General features: G+C 31.5%; 1 protein-coding gene across 1 annotated transcript; it reads right to left on the bottom strand.

Annotated features, from left to right (window-relative positions):
- Window positions 1-2523: 2523 nt before the first annotated feature.
- Window positions 2524-14141, bottom strand: LOC111701132 (uncharacterized). Its single transcript, XM_023472296.1, has 12 exons — window positions 14116-14141; window positions 13283-13359; window positions 12705-12788; window positions 11550-11646; window positions 10710-10807; window positions 10108-10197; window positions 9194-9295; window positions 8962-9044; window positions 7472-7523; window positions 6866-6937; window positions 5342-5806; window positions 2524-4869 (listed from the first exon to the last, which is right to left on the bottom strand). The coding sequence occupies exons 2-12, from the start codon at window positions 13352-13354 to the stop codon at window positions 4783-4785; spliced, it is 1302 nt and encodes a 433-aa protein (XP_023328064.1). The 5' UTR covers window positions 13355-13359; window positions 14116-14141; the 3' UTR covers window positions 2524-4782.
- Window positions 14142-19554: the final 5413 nt, after the last annotated feature.

Below are 19554 nucleotides of genomic sequence, written 5' to 3'. Positions count from 1 at the left end.
TAGGTTTCTATCCTAGTGTATCTAAGATTCTATCTATCTATACATCGATTTATAGATAGATAAATCGAAACAAAATAGATAAGAATAGCTCACAGTAAGTATATTGTAGAGATTACAAATTAAGAATCATTAAGAGATGGAAGGATAACATCTGGGAAGGAGTAAAAGTGAATCCAGGAGCCAGTCTGATAAGAAACAGGAACAAGAGATGATATTCAAGCTTAATTCTCAACATATTTATATAATTTGTAATATATTTATATCCTAAAATATCAGTAAATATATATTCTTCACAGTGGTGACCCTGAAGTAAGAAAGATGGCAGAAAAAAAAATGCTGTATTCATGAAATTGCCCCAGTTCTGGGCTGACGGAGCCAAGATATGGTTTGCATAGGCTGAATTACTGTTTGTAATCAGGAATATTACTGCAGAGATCACCAAATATCATCACCTCTAACAGATTTCAATGAACATGTTCCTGATGAAAACCCATACACTGCTCTGAAACTCCGTCTGTAGAAGAAGATATACATATATATTGAAGATTGTGAAACTTGTAGATTTAATACAATCAATCTTTAAATATTATTCCTCATACATTTATAATATATAATATATGAATTATGGATACCAAGGGTGGTCGGTTGTGTACATCTGAGGTAAGCTTTACCTCTTCGTTTCCTTTCTCTATGCTAGTATCTATCTATCAAGTCAATCTTTGGTAGAAAATGCACCAAAGATGGTTTAGAAAGTTTGGCAAAAATAGAAGTTTGTCTCAACCAAAGCTGATAGTGTTAACTTTTGAAGAATCTATCGATCTATCTATTTATTATCCATCCATCCATCTATTTATCTATCCATCCATATATGTATCTATTTATCATCCATCTATCTATCTATCTATCTATATATCTATATATCTATATATCTATCTATCTATCTATCTATCTCTCTATCTATCTGTCTATCTATCTATTTATCTATCTATATTGGGCAAGGTATACACCTATAATCTGTAAAAGGGTTAATATGAAAAATGTGACGTTATGGAGTTTTTGCTGAAGCACCGTTTGGTTATTCTGACATTCGGAGGAAATTCAGACTATTGCTTCTTCGACCAACTTTTCGGTGGTATAACATTTTCAAGAGTTAAATTATTTACTATAGATTGTTGTAAAAATCAGATTTGGTTAAAAGTCTCCTTTATTCGTAAAATGCAAGGAGAGATTGGACCAATAAATTATATAGGTATTGAATTAGAAATTATTACAAAATTCGTGAAATAAAAAAAAATTATCAGCTAAGACTTAAGGAGACTGCCTATAATGGTCTCTATAGTCTATTTCTACTATAAAGGACTGTAGATGTCTATTGAAAAGTCTACAGAGCTGAAAACTTTAGAATGAGATATCCTTAATCCCGACTACTTAATCTGAGTATCTTATGGACACACTTTTGATTATCTTCTTAAATCGTTCATTCTTGGATATAGTAGAGAAACATCAAAAACCGGTTTTTGAAATTAGAGAATTCCTCCCGTTTCTGTATATTAATCTTAAATGGCGCGAAAAATTTCAAATTTATCGGCTTCACATACGCAACTCTGATTAGTTGAATTTTATACACTTTTCAGGATACAAGTACAAGATTAGGATAGACTAGCTCGATATTAAGAAAAAGAGAGGATTAAGCATTAATCTATTTATCCACATTCTAAAGTTTTAAGCTCAGATGATAACTTACGACTTTTTTTCCCGCAATAAACTAAAGTGTTTTTTTGCATTTCTCAAAGCATAACTCCGTTCTTTGAAAATAAAAACTAAATGAGTTACAGAGGTCGCAAAGTCGTACCAGGGATGCGAGTGCTTGCGTAAAGTCATAAGGACCATAAAGTTGTCAGCCCAGATAAGAAAGTAGTCAGCACAGACAGTAAAGTTGTCAGCCAAGACAATTTAATTTATAAATTAGAAAGTAATGTGTAGTCCTAGGTTTGGTTTGTTGGTTCAGAGATTTCAACGTAGTTAGCGTGAGCCGACTGTTAGAAAGTTTATAAAAAGTGTATTCAGTATTTGTGACAGATGCTTTATCAAAGTCATCATAGAATTCATGGTTTTTCACAAACCCTTTGCTGTACATACACAGTAAACACCTTGTACGTTAAACACACACAAAGTACATGTATACCAAAGGCGTATACAGGGGGGCATGGGGGGCAGTGCCCCCTATACCTGTAAAAGGGGGGGGGTGTAGCCCCCCCCTAGAACAATAGTAACAATAATAAAAGTGAGTAACTGTCAATCGTTATTATCTTAAATACAAGAAATTTTATTATTTGAGTTTGACCAAATTTAAACCAGTCCTTTCCATTAAAAGATCAAAGTTTATTTCAAGAAATGTCTGTATGCAAATTAGTTTAAAGTTTAATAACCTTGTTTATGGTCTTAAAGTAAAAGAATGAAATGTTTTAAACTTTAAGCTAGATAGTTGAGTTTACTAGTGAAGAACAAGTGTTTTAATCCTTTATTAAAATAAATGAATTACAATTAATTTTTAGAAAATCACAATTATTCAACATATGATTATTAGGATATTAGATATTTAGAATTTAAAACAGTAAATTCAGTGGAACCTATAACACTATGAAATTGTAAAATGACTTTTAAGCAATCTTCTGTTTATTTTATTTTGCTCTAAAGCAAATAATTTTACTTAAACCAAATAGATTCTATAGTACAATAGATTACGTAGAATTTGTACTCTCAGTACAGCTGTATTCTGACCGTCTGACGTCACAAGTGTCAATTCACTTTTTATGTCCGACAAAATTATTAATAAAAATGATAATTTTAGACTTAAGTGCTTATCTAACAGTAAAATAAGTTCAATTTTATATGTTCTTTATTTTCTGTTTTTACAATTTTTTATTTAATCCTGGAAAACATGTCAACTTATATATAGGAGAAAATATCATTTTTCTTGTTATATTTAACACTTGTGTTTAATTGGTCCATTTCTATTGTACTTGCTGAACTATCTGTCTAGAGACTAACAGTCGAATTCCTATTTCACAGTTTTATGGGACTCTCACTGTATATTGAAGAATTTATTTTTAAACATTCAAAAAATGCATTTTTGTCTATGATACATCTGTATATTTTTAATAGAAAGGACCAAGAAATGGGAAAAAGGAGTTGATGCGGAAAAACGAATGGAAGTTGAAGGAAGTGTAGCGAAAGGAACTGAATTCTTGTCACATACTCTGAATTAATTCCTACATCTTTGAAATCTGATGGTGTAAACATTTGATATTTCAAACTTAGACTATTTGATCTAACAATATTAATAGTTTGAAATATCAAAGGTCCACACACGTCGGTTTGAGGCTGCACAGATAAAGAGATTAAAGTATCAGAGTTTGCAGCAAGAATTCGTTTCCATTAGAAGGAGGCAGTGGCGACTGGCGAATCATATTTCTTATATTTTTATAAGATTTTACGTAACATGATTTCAGTGAACATGATTTTACGTAACATGATTTCAGTGAACATGATTTTACGTAACATGATTTCAGTGAACATGATTTTACGTAACATGATTTTAGTGAACATGATTTTACGTAACATGATTTTACTGAACAAGAATTTGCTGTATATGATTTTGCTCAACAAGCACATATTGAACATGCAAGAATAAAAAAAATCTGAACAAGCAAATGTTGAAAATTTAATATTTTTTTAATTAATTGATAAAAATATTAAACAAAGAAATAGGTTGATAACACGCAAACATGCTACACATACAATATAATAGACATGAAATAAATTAGATATCAATGCTTTTGTTTCTTTAAAATGTTTATTTTTATTTGCGGGTTCTCTGCGAAAGTTATTTGCGCATTCCCTGCTATAAGAAGCAATGTAGAAATGATTTAAATAAAATGGTTGTATCTTCCACATTTTATTCAGATTAAGGTTTCCAGGGTACCGTTGTAAATCGGGCATTGCCATCTTTGTACGAAGGGTCACTTAAAAATTGCTTACAGTCCCTTTAAACATGGAAAAATTGCTTTAGCAGGACTTAAACAAAACATTAACATGCAATACTAGTCTGTTTACTGCATATTAAAAATTATTGTTTTAAATCTTAACATTTTCATGTTATGAAGGACAAACTGTAGATATATGTTTTGGTTATATATAATAATGAAGTGTTTTGATTGGGAATTTAATTTGATCATCAGCTTGTAATTGTTATTAATCAGATAATGTTTTGATTGTAGATCATTTGATCATTATCTACCGAAATTTTATTAATCAGATAATGTTTTAATTGTAGATCATTTGATCATTATCTACTGAAATGTTATTAATCAGATAATGTTGATGATCCTCGATTTTTTTGATGTAAATTTTATTTAACTTTTAAAATGTTTTTGACCAGCTAAGATTTTAACTGTAGATCAGTTGATCATTAGCTTCTAAATGTCATTGATCAGCCACTGTTTTGATAATAGATCATTTGACCATCAACTTTCAAAATATTACTAATCAGCTACTAATTTTATTGGATTCGCAATTATTTTGATGTAGATTTTATTTGATCATAAGCTTTTTAATTAGCAGCTACTGTTTCTAAAGTGTTAATTAGCTGCTACAGTTTTCGTTGTCGATCTAATAACATTAGCTTCTGAATGTTATTGATCAACTACAGTTTTGTCATTAGCTTTCAAAATGTTACTGATCCTCCCCTGTTTTCATGTAGATTCAATAGCTTCTTCAGTGTTAATTAGCAGCTACAGTTCCAATTGTCGATCTTATTAGATCTTCAGCTTCAAGATCGTCAGCTTTCAGATCGTCTTCATCCTCCTCCTGTAAAAAAAGTTGGAGATTAGAGGCTGGAACTTTAATGAACTATTCACTTCACCTTGCGAAGACTTAAAAAACCAGCCTTAGCCGCGCCAAAGACAATGACAGAAGATCTCATTTTTACTACAAACATAAATTCTACATCTTCACTACCTAGCCTGGAGGTGAAATCATAATAATTCATAGTTAAAAAATTAATAATTTTGCAAATATGTATCCATGGATGGAAAAATTAGAGTTTGTAGCGATAAATCAATTCCTTTCGAAAATAATCTTGTCAACTTTTTGCACAAAATTAAAAATAGATATGTTGGAATTTATGACAGGGTTACCCAAGGACGATACTTTCAAAATCACCTAGGTCTCTTTATTTTAAACTTGTTCTGCAATAGTAAACCATTACCGTGCAAATGCTGATAAGTATAACAACTGAATCAAAAATGAATATTTCTACTGCAAAGAATTTAAGAGATACCAGCAAAATGTTGTGAAGAGAAGACGCAGAATTGTACTGGGAATCTTTGTCCATCTTCTCCATTAAGTTCTTTGGCAGGAGCTCCATAATCTTCTCCGTAGGTTTGATCCAGCTCCTAGTTCGGTCAATATTGGAGCTCATAGTTCGGTCAAGATCGGAGCTCATAGTTCGGTCAAGATCGGAATTCCTGGTTCGGTAAAGATCGGAGCTCCTAGTTCGGTCTAGATCAGAACTCCTGCTTCGGTCAAGATCGGAACTCCTGCTTCGGTCAAGATTGGAGCTCCTAGTTCTATCATAAACGGAACTACTGGGTTGTTCAAGATCAGAACTCCTTCTTCGGTAAAGATTGAAACTTCTAGTTCGGTCAAGATAGGAGCTCTTGGTTGGGTCAAAATCAGAGCTCTTATTTCGGTCAAGATCTGTCACCTTCTTGTTCACTTCATACCAGAACTTACTTGTGTTTACCTGAACAAAAAAAATTTAAAGGGTTTATTTGGAAAAGATGAAAGAGGGTACATGTTATTAAAGGGTTTATTCTGAAAAGATGAAAGAGGGTACAGGAAAAAAAGGGTTTATTTGGAAAAGATGAAAGATGGTACAGGTTATTAAAGGGTTTATTTGGAAAAGATGAAAGAGGGTACATGTTATTAAAGGGTTTATTCGGAAAAGATGAAAGATGGTACATGTTATTAAAGGGTTTATTTGGAAAAGATGAAAGAGGGTACAGGTTATTAAAGGGTTTATTTGGAAAAGATGAAAGAGGGTGCAGGTTATTAAAGGGTTTATTTGGAAAAGATGAAAGAGGGTACAGGTTATTAAAGGGTTTATTTGGAAAAGATGAAAGATGGTACAGGTTATTAAAGGGTTTATTTGTAAAAGATGAAAGAGGGTGCAGGTTATTAAAGGGTTTATTTGGAAAAGATGAAAGAGGGTACAGGTTATTAAAGGGTTTATTCAGAAAAGATGAAAGAGGGTACATGTTATTAAAGGGTTTATTCTGAAAAGATGAGAGAGGGTACAGGTTATTAAAATGTTTTTTCGGAAAAGATGAAAGAGGGTACAGGTTATTAAAAGGTTTATTCGGAAACGATGAAAGAGGGTACATGTTATTAAAGGGTTTAATCTGAAAAGACGAAAGAGGGTACAGGTTATTAAAAGGAGTATTTCCAAAGCTAAAGAAGAGTACATGTTATTATAGGGAGTATTTTCAAAGATAAAGGAGGGTACATGTTACTAAAGGGAGTATTTCCAAAGATGAAGTATGAATGAAATTAGAAATCTAAATGATTCAGTTATAAATATAACTGTTCATATCCTGTTCGTGTTTTATATCAGTATGATAATAAGTATATTTTAAATTTCAATTTTAAACGTTACATTTCTTCTATGTTAAATAATATCGCACTTGTTAAATTCTAAATCATCAATATTTTGACCATTACAAATTTGGCATATCTTCCCTTAAAGGGATTAACATTGTGTATAATTCCTTCTATAAAAAAGTTTTCAGTTGAGATTCAATACCTTTAATTCTGCACTTTTATCTAGTTCTTTGCTGCTATTCCGTATTCTTTTCCTGATAAGGTATTGACCAACCTAAAATGGAAAATAAAGAAATTGAAAAATATAAATTTTCTTTCATCTGAATATTTAAAAAGAAATTAACAAAATTTAATCTTAGAATTTGCTACTATGGTGAAATGTTGTTTTATTAAACTAACATAAAAATGCATTTTTTGCCTAAAAAATGGACAGAATAACCGCCCTCTCTGCACATAATTTCATTTTCAAAAATTCACAGACGATTAAATTCTAAAAAGATATTTTTGGAATTTAAAACATTTATTTATATTCTCGTGGCCTTTTGATCAATTTGACCAGCAAAATATCCCATTGCTTATGCATAACTTTTTACTGTAAAAATTTGGGGTGTTTGCTTACTTTGAAAAGGGTGCACGAGCAATCCTTTTAATTTCCCTAAATCATTTTTATTTGAGGCTATTAAAGACATGAGCTGTGTGATAATTCTTTTTTTAAATTTCTGATTGTAGTTAAAATCATCCAACTAATGTATGCATACTCAAGGTACGAGGGATAGGGGTTGTGTACACTTTTTAGGTAATACTGTACCTCAATCATATGCTCCGCGTAGAGTTCTGTTGACAGCACCTCTTCTGGTCTTCTGAGATAAATAATTCAAGCTTTTAATTGTGTCTTTTTAAAAGTTTCACAATGGATAATAATTAGGGTTTCCATTCGCAATTGCGCAATAATAGCGCAATTGCTGTGTGCTGGGGGGGGGGGCTACTTCCCCCTTAAAGTCAGTCCAAATTTTCCGCGGTCCTGAGCTAACTTAAAGAAACTGTAAAGGAAAAATGAAATGGGGTATACGCTGAAACATAAACATTTTAGGAGTTAATCGAGACCAATAAGAGTTCTTTCTGATGTTCCTGTCTCGAGAAATTGATATAAAATTGTGTAAATCATAAACGAAAATCTATTTATTTAAAATTTTGTTTAAAAATAGTAGGTTTAAAAATATTTTTCAGCAAATACGCAACCAATCTGAAAACGACGATATTCCAGAGGAGCCTGAGTGACTTATGTTTACTCCTATTATTATTTGAATTTAATAATTTTTTATCTTTAATAGATATATTTGACAATATAATTATTACGTTCGTATCACGTGACCAGAACTCCCACCAATGGCAGTACAGTATTATTGTCACATGTCTCCGTCTGTATCTCATGACCGGTATTTTTAAGTGACCCTTAATTCATGACTTAGATCGAAATAACTCTTTAAACCATTAATTGAGTAACAATGAGTAAGATTTCTTCGTTTTTATCTTTAAAGGTTCTGACAATTTTCTTTATCGACTTTGCTGTATTCAACAAGACAAACAAGGATTTCTCAGCTCAGTTTTTTAGCTGGCTTTGGTTTAAAGGATACCGTTGTAAATCCGAAAAACAACTTTAGTATTAACTCCTTTAAAGAAAAGAGGTAGAGGAAATAGAACCTGCTGTACTATGCTCTACCAGGTACTAGAACCTGCTGTACTATGCTCTATACCTCCTTCTAGCTCTCATGTCATTAGATTTTAATCAAAAAATGTTGTACTTGAATCTTGAAGTACGGATTTTAAAGAATTAAACGGAGTTGATGACTCATAAACAGTTATTATAGAAACCAGATGCTAAAGATATATAAAACGATTTTCAGTGAAATTATGCTCAGATTTCTCGTAAAACAGATGTTTTTAAAAACTATTTTTCTATTGACAATTTCCTTTTTTTACTATATTTGAGGAATTTTTTTTAAGCAATTAAAAAATTACTGAATATATTATTTCATTCACACAGAAATGTTGGTTTGATAGGATCTTCTAACATTTTGATAAAATCTAATTGAATTTTAACAAACGGTTAACAAAATGATACAAGAATCAAGAACAAAATTATTTTTCTATCGATGCAATACGTTTTTTTTAAAAAATTTAAGTAAGAATTTTTTATCATTTTGATACGCATACAGAAAAAAATTTGCCCCGGTGAAGACACATCATTATTTATGGGTACACAAAAAGTTTTTTAAAGTTTGTTTAAAATGTGAATACCTTGGTTTCTTGAACTGCTGAAAGATGAAAATGGCCGCTTCGGTGAAATTCATTTTCTGAACCTTCTCCCATTCACTGAACATCTGAATCAAATTATCATGAAGTGAACCTCATAAAACGGTGGAAAATACTACATATAACATAGGCTAAAAAAAACTAGAATATTTTTTCATTCAAAATTAGATGTTTTTAGCCAGGCGCTTCAGCTTGTAATGAATAAAATTTAATTTACCTTTTCTTTAATCTGTGCTCTCCACGCAAGAAATTCATTACTTTTTTCATACATAATTTTGTTTACAGTTGATCTGAACTGAGGTCCATTTTCCAGACTTAGCTGAACAACAATGTATAAATTTAATGCTATTTATGCACTTTAAAAAGACTGTAAACGAAATCTCAAGTGACCCTCCATTTAAAGATGGCGCTGGGCCCGATGCGCAACGGTACTCTTGAAACCTTTCTCTAATCATTAATTTGGAAGAAATTGTCGTTTTTCTAGAAAGTTTTTAACTCTGATAAGTCAAATATGGTTTTCTGCAGTAGAAATGGGCAAGTCACTTTTGTAGAGAAACCGCGATTGAAAGTAATCAGCTTTAAAATCTATAATTCATACCTAATTCATACTTAATTAGACAAAGCTGTTACGATAGGAGTCAACCAGTGCAGGGATAGGAGTCAACCAGTGCAGGGATAGGAGTCAACCAGTGCAGGGATAGGAGTCATCCAGTGTAGGGATAGGAGTCAACCAGTGCAGGGATAGGCGTCAACCAGACCAGGGATAGGAGTCAGCCAGTGCAGGGATAACAGTCAACCAGTGCAGGGATAGGCAAATCATTTCATTTTTAATTAATAACAAACTTTTTCATAGACGATTTTGATTAAATGAAATATCTAAATATTGATAGTAATGTTACTTGAGTTGTCTTTATTTTTGCAGCAAAAACAAACAATTAAATTGACAGAAATTATCATTCATAATGATAAAATGACAATTTCTTGAACGCTGTAAATTAGAGATTAAATGGGTCACTTGAAATATTGTCTACAGTCCCATTCACAAGTTCAAAACTTTGTTGAGAGTCTCCCCACAAGATTTACAATTCCATATTATTTGTTTAAATATTTACTTAATTAACTAATTGTTACCTTCAAGATATTTTTGATATTATCTCTTGCTTTCTTGTCTCTTATCCAGGGGTAAAGGAGGAAAAAACCCTCAAATCTTACGTCTATCATCTTAATTAGTTTTAAAATTAAAATTTGATTTTAAAAATCCGAGTAAAGTTGCAAATTTTTTATATTAAGAAATAATATAAGGAAAAAACTATACAATAAAAACGATCGGTTTAATACGATGGCTTTTGAATCTTCTATTTTTTGCATACATTTTTTGTGTAAGGAAAGCAAATGTTTTGAATAAACAATTTTGAAATGTTTAAAGGGCAGCGGCCAAACTCTGTTACGTTTAGGCCGCGTCGAATTACAAGAAAGAGAGAGGGGGGATGAATTTTGTAGATCCAGAGTAAATAATTACGGTGGAATGCCTGCGTAGAGACTGAAAAAAAAAAACTAAGAAAGCTATTGCCCATAATTGTCTGTATGTAAGGGGAGGGTTAATTTAAATTACATCCACACTCTAACGTCTCTCAGAAAAATTAACTTGTAGGCCAGATTTTTTTCTGATTTACGGAAAGGGGAGGGAGTGTAAAGGCCTTTGCCCCCTTTTTGGGTATGCAAGTTGTAACAACCTCCTGAAGTTGAGGGGGTATCTGCCAAGGTGTTGCCTCTAGTACACATAGATATCCAGGACCACAGGTATCCTCTCTTATCAACCGATCATTCAAACCTTTTTTTAACATTTATTTTTTGTAAAACTAGACAAAATCATAATAAAGAATGATAATACTCGGCAAATTTTGTAAAAAAAGAACTTTACATCGTTCATTGAAAAAATTATAAATCTCACGTAAATTTATTGTTAAACAAATTTACATGATTTATCACTAAATGTTTAAAAAAACATCTATAACAACATGAATCATCAAAACATTAAAAATCTGACTAGAACTTGCATATTTTATATCAAAAAAATGATAATACTAAAAATGTTATGAAAACATTTGTTTAGTTTGTGCTGAAAAATTTAAACGAAAATAGCGCCGGCTTCAATCTTGAAACATTGAATATAATTTTAAGTGGAACCATCCATATTTGAGCCGCGTCTCAAATTTAAGCTGCGGCTAAAATTCGGCCACCGTCAACGTTAGTTCAGGTGATCCTCCTTTTATTGAGTTATTCATCAAGTCGTTCATTTAACTAAAGAAGATATCCTTATTTTTCATGGTTGAAAATTGTTAACTTAAAATTGTGAAATCTTTTATTATCTCTATAAAAAAGTTTGAATAGCACCGTTGTAAATCGGGAAGGGATCTCTTTAAACGAAAAGCTACTCGAAATAAGGTCGACAGTCCCTTTAAGCACTTTTTAAAATCTCTTTTGACCAATGAGTTCAGGGGTACTTAGTTCCAAAACGTGAGAAATTGGCAATTATCCCGTTTTGGAACTAACTTCCCCTGCATGATCCCTACCTCGCAAAGTATTCCCCAGGAAGTTGTGTTCAGTTCTACAGAGTCGACTTGTCATTATTATCAGGTCACCACGTAGCTGATTCAGGGACTTTAATATCTTAAATAATTGGTATTTTTAATTTTAGACAAAAAGAAGAATATTTCAATTTTTTAATTATAAACATGTTCTACAGATGACGTTTTAAAAATAGAAAATTATCTTTTATATAAAAAAGAATTAAATATTTATAAAGAGTGTTCTACAAAACATAAAAGTTGAGGGATAACTTAAAAATCGTATTTAATTTTTGGAATAATTTGCGGCATTTATTCGTCAAGCATGACATAAAAGAACGCATTTGGGAAATATACGGACTAATGGTATTTGTTTTAATTATTTAACTAGAGAAATATAAATGCCACCAATTTTTTTGAAGATTAAAGACGATCTTTCATGTTTTTTGGATCAATAAGTATCAACAAAAATTATCTAAGTGGAAATATATCATTTTTAAACATTTTTATTTGACATGTTCTTAATTCCGAAATATTCATCTATGTAAAAATGTGCAGTTTTGTACTTAAAGTTAACTGTATAATTTTAGCAGTTAATAATTATATCACAATTACGGAAAGCTGTGTTTTTTAAAAAACTGGCAAAAATCCTTTTTTTTCATAAAAATTGGAATTCTAAGCACATTTCTAGTTCAACTAAACTACAGAGGGTATCATAACCCTAGTTATGATTTCAAATAGTTCATTGAACACAGCAAATTAAGCAATTAATATTTATATTTCAAACCATGCATTAGCACAACATCACATCAAATAAACAGAAGATTTAGCAAATGTCATCTTTCTTTTCCACAGTTTTATGGGTCTCACTGTATCTTCTCAATTTTTTAATGATTTCTAACCTACTCTTGACTTTTGCATTTCTAACCTGATCTTGACTGTTGGATTTCTGACCTAATCTTGACTTTGGATTTCTAACCTAATCTTGACTGTTGGATTTCTAACCTAATCTTGACTGTTGGATTTCTAATCTGATCTTGACTTTTGGATTTCTAATCTGATCTTGATTGTTTGATTTCTAACCTAATCTTGACTGTTGGATTTCTAACCTGATCTTGACTGTTCGATTTCTAACCTGATCTTGACTGTTGGATTTCTAACCTGATCTTGACTGTTGTGTACCCGATCTAGTTTGCTGGAGATATCGTCGACATTTAACTCCTTGATCAAGCTTAACTGTTCAATCTGAATTTCAAGAAAACTCTTAAAGGGAGTGTCTGGCTAAACACGGTAGTTAGCTGAAAGTGCAGTTTATTATAGAGAAAAAATGTTGGATTCATTTGATACCGATGAGACTTTTTTACTGTGATGATTTTAAAGTTAGAGCGTAAATTCTTTTGTAAAAATTTTACCAGAAGGGATGCTCCGCAGAATTTACATTTATTTGTTGTTAAGGAACCAGAATAAAGTTGTACTATATTTTAAATTGTTTTGCAGACTTATTCAAATGTCGTCTTTGCAATGAAATTTCAGGAAATGTAAGGATAACGTTTTGGAACATTAAAGAAAAAGTTGATTGGATAAACGTTTTATTACGTTTTTCTTCCGGTTTATCAAATAATTGTAAAACTGATTAATTTTAAAGTTTATTATTTGCTAGACTGCAGCTAGAAATACAAAAGTTTTAGTTACGTGTGACGTGACCTTGTTGAAAAGGTCTCTACTGTATAATGTTTAACCTGGGTTTGACGAACTCCAAGTTCAAGCTCTTCTAATTGTTTTTTCATCCCTGATAGCTTAGAATCTTCCATTTTGCCTGAAAAGAGATAAATCTAAAATTTTGATAAAAGGCACTGTAAGCGTAATTTCAAGTGACCCTTCATACAAAGTCGGCAATGCCCGATTCACAACGGTACCCATCTCACCTTTATCCAATCAATAATGTGGAATATATTTTCTTTTTTCTGGTTTTAAAAGTAATTAAATAATTCGACATATTTTTTATCTGATATATCCTACGTCTAAAACATGCCTTGTCCTATTCTGACTTACCTGTTATCTGATATATCTGTAATCTGTCCTACCTATAATTCGTCCTTCTTGTAAGCCGTTCTACCTGTAATCTGTCCTACCTGTAATCTGTCCTAACTGTAATTCGTCCTACCTGTAATCTGTTCTAACTGTAATTCGTCCTACCTGTAATCTGTCCTAACTGTAATTCGTCCTACCTTTAATTCGTCCTAACTGTAATCCATTTACCTTGTAAATAGTGTAATCTGTCCTTTCTTTAATTCTTCCTACCTGCAACCATCCTATCTGGTATCCGTCCTATCTGTAATCCGTCCTATCTGTAATCCGTCCTATCTGTAATCCGTCCTATCTGTAATCCGTCCTATCTGAAATCCGGCCTTCCTGTAATTCGTCCTTTCTGTATTTCCTCCTATCTGTAACCTGACGTATCTATAATTCGTCCTATCTGTGATCCGTTCTACCTGTAATCTGTCCTACTTATAATCAGTCCTACCTGTAATCCGCCCTACTTATAATCAGTCCTACCTGTAATCCGTCCTACCTGTAATCTGTCCTATCTGCTGGAGATTCAAGAACCGAATGATCATTGAAGCATCCGACTGATAAACAGCTGGTTAAAATTACCGTGAATATATTTTATATTGCTAGCTAAGCCTTTAACAACTTGAAGATCATTATATAATTATTTAATAATATATAATTTATACACTTTTTTGTGAGGGAGAGAGGAGTTCATCGGCCAAATCCGACTTTATTCCGCTATTCTCATTTTCCCTGTAAAATTATACACATAGAAAACGTCATTTTTGCTGTGTGATACTTTTTCTTTTTAAACATACAGAGAGAACAAAAAAACGGTGGAATAGATACACAACATTTAAGGGTGCGACCGGCAATGTATGGTAGTTAAACTGAGAATGTAGTTTTACGGAGAATTTTTTAGGATTCATTTGATACATAAAAAACGTTTCAATGATGTAATAACGCCTGAGTTTGAGCGCAAAGTCGACTTTCAAAATCATCAATTTGGGTGGTTACGTTTTGAGAATCGATTTTTTGAAATTATTAAATAAAAACGACAAAAATGTAACAAAAATTCTACAATAAACTAATTGGATGCCTGGGAGCATATTTCTCAATAGAAAAATGTCAATAAATAGATCTTATCGATGCTAGAATTAATTATTTTCTTTTAATCATCATATTGAATTTCTTATTCTTTACAAATTTGTTAGATTTCTTTAAATTCTTCAAATGTGGTCTTTTCAATAGCAATTGCATAAAAACCTACATAAATGTTTGTGAACAATGAGACATTACATAAAGAAATAAAATAATAAGATTAGTTATTTTCGATGAATAGAGTTTATTTTTATTTTCTCAATCTGACCATAAACATCCAATTAGTTTACTTTCGCATTTTTGTCACAAATTGACTTATTAAAAAGACAAAAGAATTCTTAATATCATCTCTCCAGAATGGACAATAAAGGAGGATTTAAAAACTGAATTTATCTCGTTGCTGAACTAATGTGCACCGTATAAACGTTTGATAGGTCTCAAATGAATCCTAAAAAAATCTTTACAAAACTGCATTCTCAGTTCAACTACCAAACATTGCCAGTCACTCCCTTTAAAGCAATACCAAATAGTTTTAAAATATAGCTGAACAATAATTTATAATGTGAAATGTTCTGTGTACAGTGCACAATTGATTGTGTTTTAATTGGGCTTTCTAAAATCAAAACTTGAGCAGGTTTTTTTTCTATAGCATATATTTCTGGTTCGTGATGTATGTAAATAATGAAAAAAATTCTCACTTTTTAAAGGGTTAGGTTAGGCCTTCCGAAGCTAAACAGGCTACAAAAGGGCCAAACATTAAGGCATATAGCAAAAATGACAAAAATGCAAAAATGACAATGCAAAAATGACAATGCAAAAATGACAATGCAAAAATGACAATGCAAAAATGACAAAATGCAAAAATGACAATGCAAAAATGACTTACAGCTTAATAGTTGTAGTACCCGCGCAATACCAATAGAGGTTTCTTTTTAACAAATTATAAATAAATTGTACAAAACTCGTGTTAAAAACTTAAAAATTTTGTAAAAAATACATTTTTCTGAAATAAATAGTAATCTTTCCTGGAAAGTTAGATTATAAAACATCTTAAATGAAAGCCCTTGTATAACGGAGTTGAAATGTTTAATATTTTTGTATGTTTTTTGAATTTTCAACCTTAAATTTCGTCTGTAAATACGCATCTCTTTTCGTTAGCATGTTTTTTGTTGTTTTAATTGCTGAATACTTTTGAATACACTTGGTTATTTTGTAATCAATAATATATTTAAATTGTCAAATTTCTAAAAGAAAAGATGTTTTTCTACTGTTTAATTTCTCTTTTTGTAAAATCAATAATTATTATAAACATAAACATAAACTGCACAAAATATTACATTTCTGTAAATTTTTTTCTGTCTTTTGTCTATTCGTTTTACATCTTAATAAAAAGACATTTTTAGGTAATTCTAGAAGTTTTTAGCAATGTGATTTGAAAAAAGTGTCCTAACATTATTACTGTTAATTTTTCAGACTGCACCTAGATATTAGTTTTCAGAATACACCTAGATATTAGTTTTCAGACTGCACCTAGATATTAGTTTTCAGAATACACCTAGATATTAGTTTTCAGNTTGAAGACAGTCCCTTTGAGGTCTGTTCTTTTACTTATGGCTGGTCTGTAGTTGAAGACAGTCCCTTTGAGGTCTGTTCTTTTACTTATGGCTGGTCTGTAGTTGAAGACAGTCCCTTTGAGGTCTGTTCTTTTACTTATGGCTGGTCTGTAGTTGAAGACAGTCCCTTTGAGGTCTGTTCTTTTACATATTGCTGGTCTGTAGTTGAAATGCCTTAATAAATTGCATGAATGGCATATGTGGTAGTCCATTTCATCCGAGGTTACGTTTACGATTTAGCACCTTCATAACGCCTTGTCTAATTATTTATGTGAAAAGCCGATTTTCAACACTTTAAAATAATGAGAAAAAAATATAAAGTACTAGTGCCCGTCGTTGCCTGTGGAATTAAAAAAACACTTGAAATTATTTTCTTCGAATTTTTCACAAAAATCTAATTTTGAGAAATAAATTTTTTTTGAGTCTTTGGTACAATTTCCGATTTTCTAATCCAATATAGTATACCTTAAAAATTCAAACTATGAATTTTGTTCGACCAAATAATCTAAACTTGGAATATCTGAGGTTACCATCAGTTTGTAAAGATATAAAGATAAGACAATTTGAGTTTGTGGCAAGGACTTATTTCCTTTGGTCCATTTGTTTGGATATATATCTACGAAACTATATATATATATGAGCTTTTTAAATATAGATATTATTTTGCAAATTTCTTAGATGAAATTGTTATATATATATTCTATATAATAAGTACGATAAAGATATTAAAAATGAAGTTACCATCAATTTTTACTTTATAACATATGTTTGAAAATGTTTCCGCAGACTTTTTTCATGAATTAGGTTACTTTTGCATAGATAATAATTGTGCAGTGATTTGGATGATTAACGGAAATAATCTGTAATTCTGATCAGCTGTGGAGCTTTTCTTCAACGTGGTCTGATAGTTTTTGAAAATGAATACGTACTTTTAATACTGAAATATTGAGATTATAGCAGAAGTATCTGACGTTGCCCGTGCACATTAGTCTATTTGCCGTTTTCCGTGCCTCCAAAAATTTGCTGTTTAAAATAAATATGTAACTCTTCCTTACTGGGAGGCAATAGGGAATAGGGATGCAATAAATATAGATGGGAATATTACATTGCCAAGGCAATGTAAACCTTGTTGCCTCATGTGAATGAAGAGATATGTAATTTTTTCAACTTTTACACAATTCTTATGGAGGTTTTTGACTCAACTTTTAAACATTTTAATTTACATAAAAATCAACCTTTTTCAGGTTTTAAACAATGTAAAATCAATTAAGTTTCGTAACAAATATTTTTGAGTTCTGGAATCAAAACTATATTTAAAAATCATGTTTTCAGAGTTGTAAATGTGCAAATAATTAGATTTTTCCGATAAATATGTAACACAATATCTGTAAACCTGAATTACGTTGTATATTGTTAATTATTTACGTTTGTAAATAGCTATGTAAAATCCATATAATAATTTATCTCAACTGCGCTGTAAATAACTACTTAACATGATTAGCTTAAGTATGTTGTACATATCGATGTAAAACTTGTAATTACATCAATTAACTTTAATTTATAACATAGAACCCCAAATACCTTTAGTTAGAATAGACTCTTGAACTATTACCAAGTGAGAGTAATTGTTCCTATAGTCTAGCGAACGAGAAACGCCCTGAAATCACTTCTTAAACGATAGACACAGATTGGACATTGTTTAGATAAATTGTGTCTTTATTGACATTGATAGTTTATGGTTCAGAGATCATGTCCGTGTGGATATTGATAGTCTATGTTTCAGAGATCATGTCCGTATTGACATTGATAGTTTATGGTTCAGAGATTGTGTCCGGATTGACATTGATAGTTTATGGTTCAGAGATCATGTCCGTATTGACATTGGTAGTTTATGGTTCAGAGATAATGTCCGTATTGACATTGAAAGTTTATGGTTCAGAGATCATGTCCGTATTGATATTGATAGTTTATGGTTCAGAGATCATGTCCAAATTGATATTGAATAGTTTATGGTTCAGAGATTGTGTCCGGATTGACATTGATAGTTTATGGTTCAGAGATCGTGTCCGTATTGATATTGATAGTTAATGGTTCAGAGATCGTGTCCGGATTGATATAGATAATTTTTGGTTCAGAGATCATGTCCGTATTGTCGACATTGATAGTTTATGGTTCAGAGATTGTGTCCGTATTGACATTGATAGTTTATGGTTCAGAGATCATGTCCTTATTGACATTGATAGTTTATGGTTCAGAGATCATGTACTTATTGACATTGATATTTTATGGTTCAGAGATCATGTCCTTATTGAAATTGATAGTTTATGGTGTCAGGAATCATGTCCTTAATGACATTGATAGTTTATGGTTCAGAGATCGTGTCCGTATTGACATTGATAGTTTATGGTTCAGAGATCGTGTCCGGATTGATATTGATAGTTTATGGTTCAGAGATTGTGTCCTGATTGACATTGATAGTTTATGGTTCAGAAATCATGTCCTTATTGACAGTGATAGTTTATGGTTCAGAGATCATGTCCTCATTGACATTGATAGTTTATGGTTCAGAGATTGTGTCCGTATTGACATGATGTTTATGGTTCAGAGATCATGTCCTTATTGACATTGATAGTTTATGGTTCAGAGATCATGTCCGTATTGACATTGATAGTTTAAGGTTCAGAGATAATGTCCGTATTGACATTTATAGTTTATGGTTCAGAGATCATGTCCTTTTTGACATTGATAGTTTATGGTTCAGAGATTGTGTCCGTATTGACATGATGTTTATGGTTCAGAGATCATGTACTTATTGAAATTGATAGTTTATGGTTCAGAGATCATGTCCGCATTGTCGACATTGATAGTTTATGGTTCAGAGATCATGTCCTTATTGACATTGATAGTTTATGGTTCAGAAATCATGGCCTTATTGACATTGATAGTTTATGGTTTAGAGATCGTGTCCGTATTGACATTGATAGTTTATGGTTCAGAGATCGTGTCCGGATTGATATTGATAATTTTTGGTTCAGAGATTGTGTCCGTATTGTCGACATTGATAGTTTATGGTTCAGAGATTGTGTCCGGAATGATATTGATAGGTTATGGTTCAGAGATTGTGTCCGTGTTGACATTAATCATGTCCGTATTGACATTGATAGTTTATGGTTCAGAGATCATGTCCGCATTGTCGACATTGATAGTTTATGGTTCAGAGATTGTGTCCGGTTTGACATTAATAG

This window comes from Eurytemora carolleeae, unplaced genomic scaffold (genome assembly GCF_000591075.1).
Source record: "Eurytemora carolleeae unplaced genomic scaffold, Eaff_2.0 scaffold216, whole genome shotgun sequence".
Taxonomy (NCBI): Eukaryota; Metazoa; Arthropoda; class Copepoda; order Calanoida; family Temoridae; genus Eurytemora; species Eurytemora carolleeae.
Note: the sequence above shows the minus strand (reverse complement) of the source record. Positions and strands in the feature narration are given on the sequence as shown.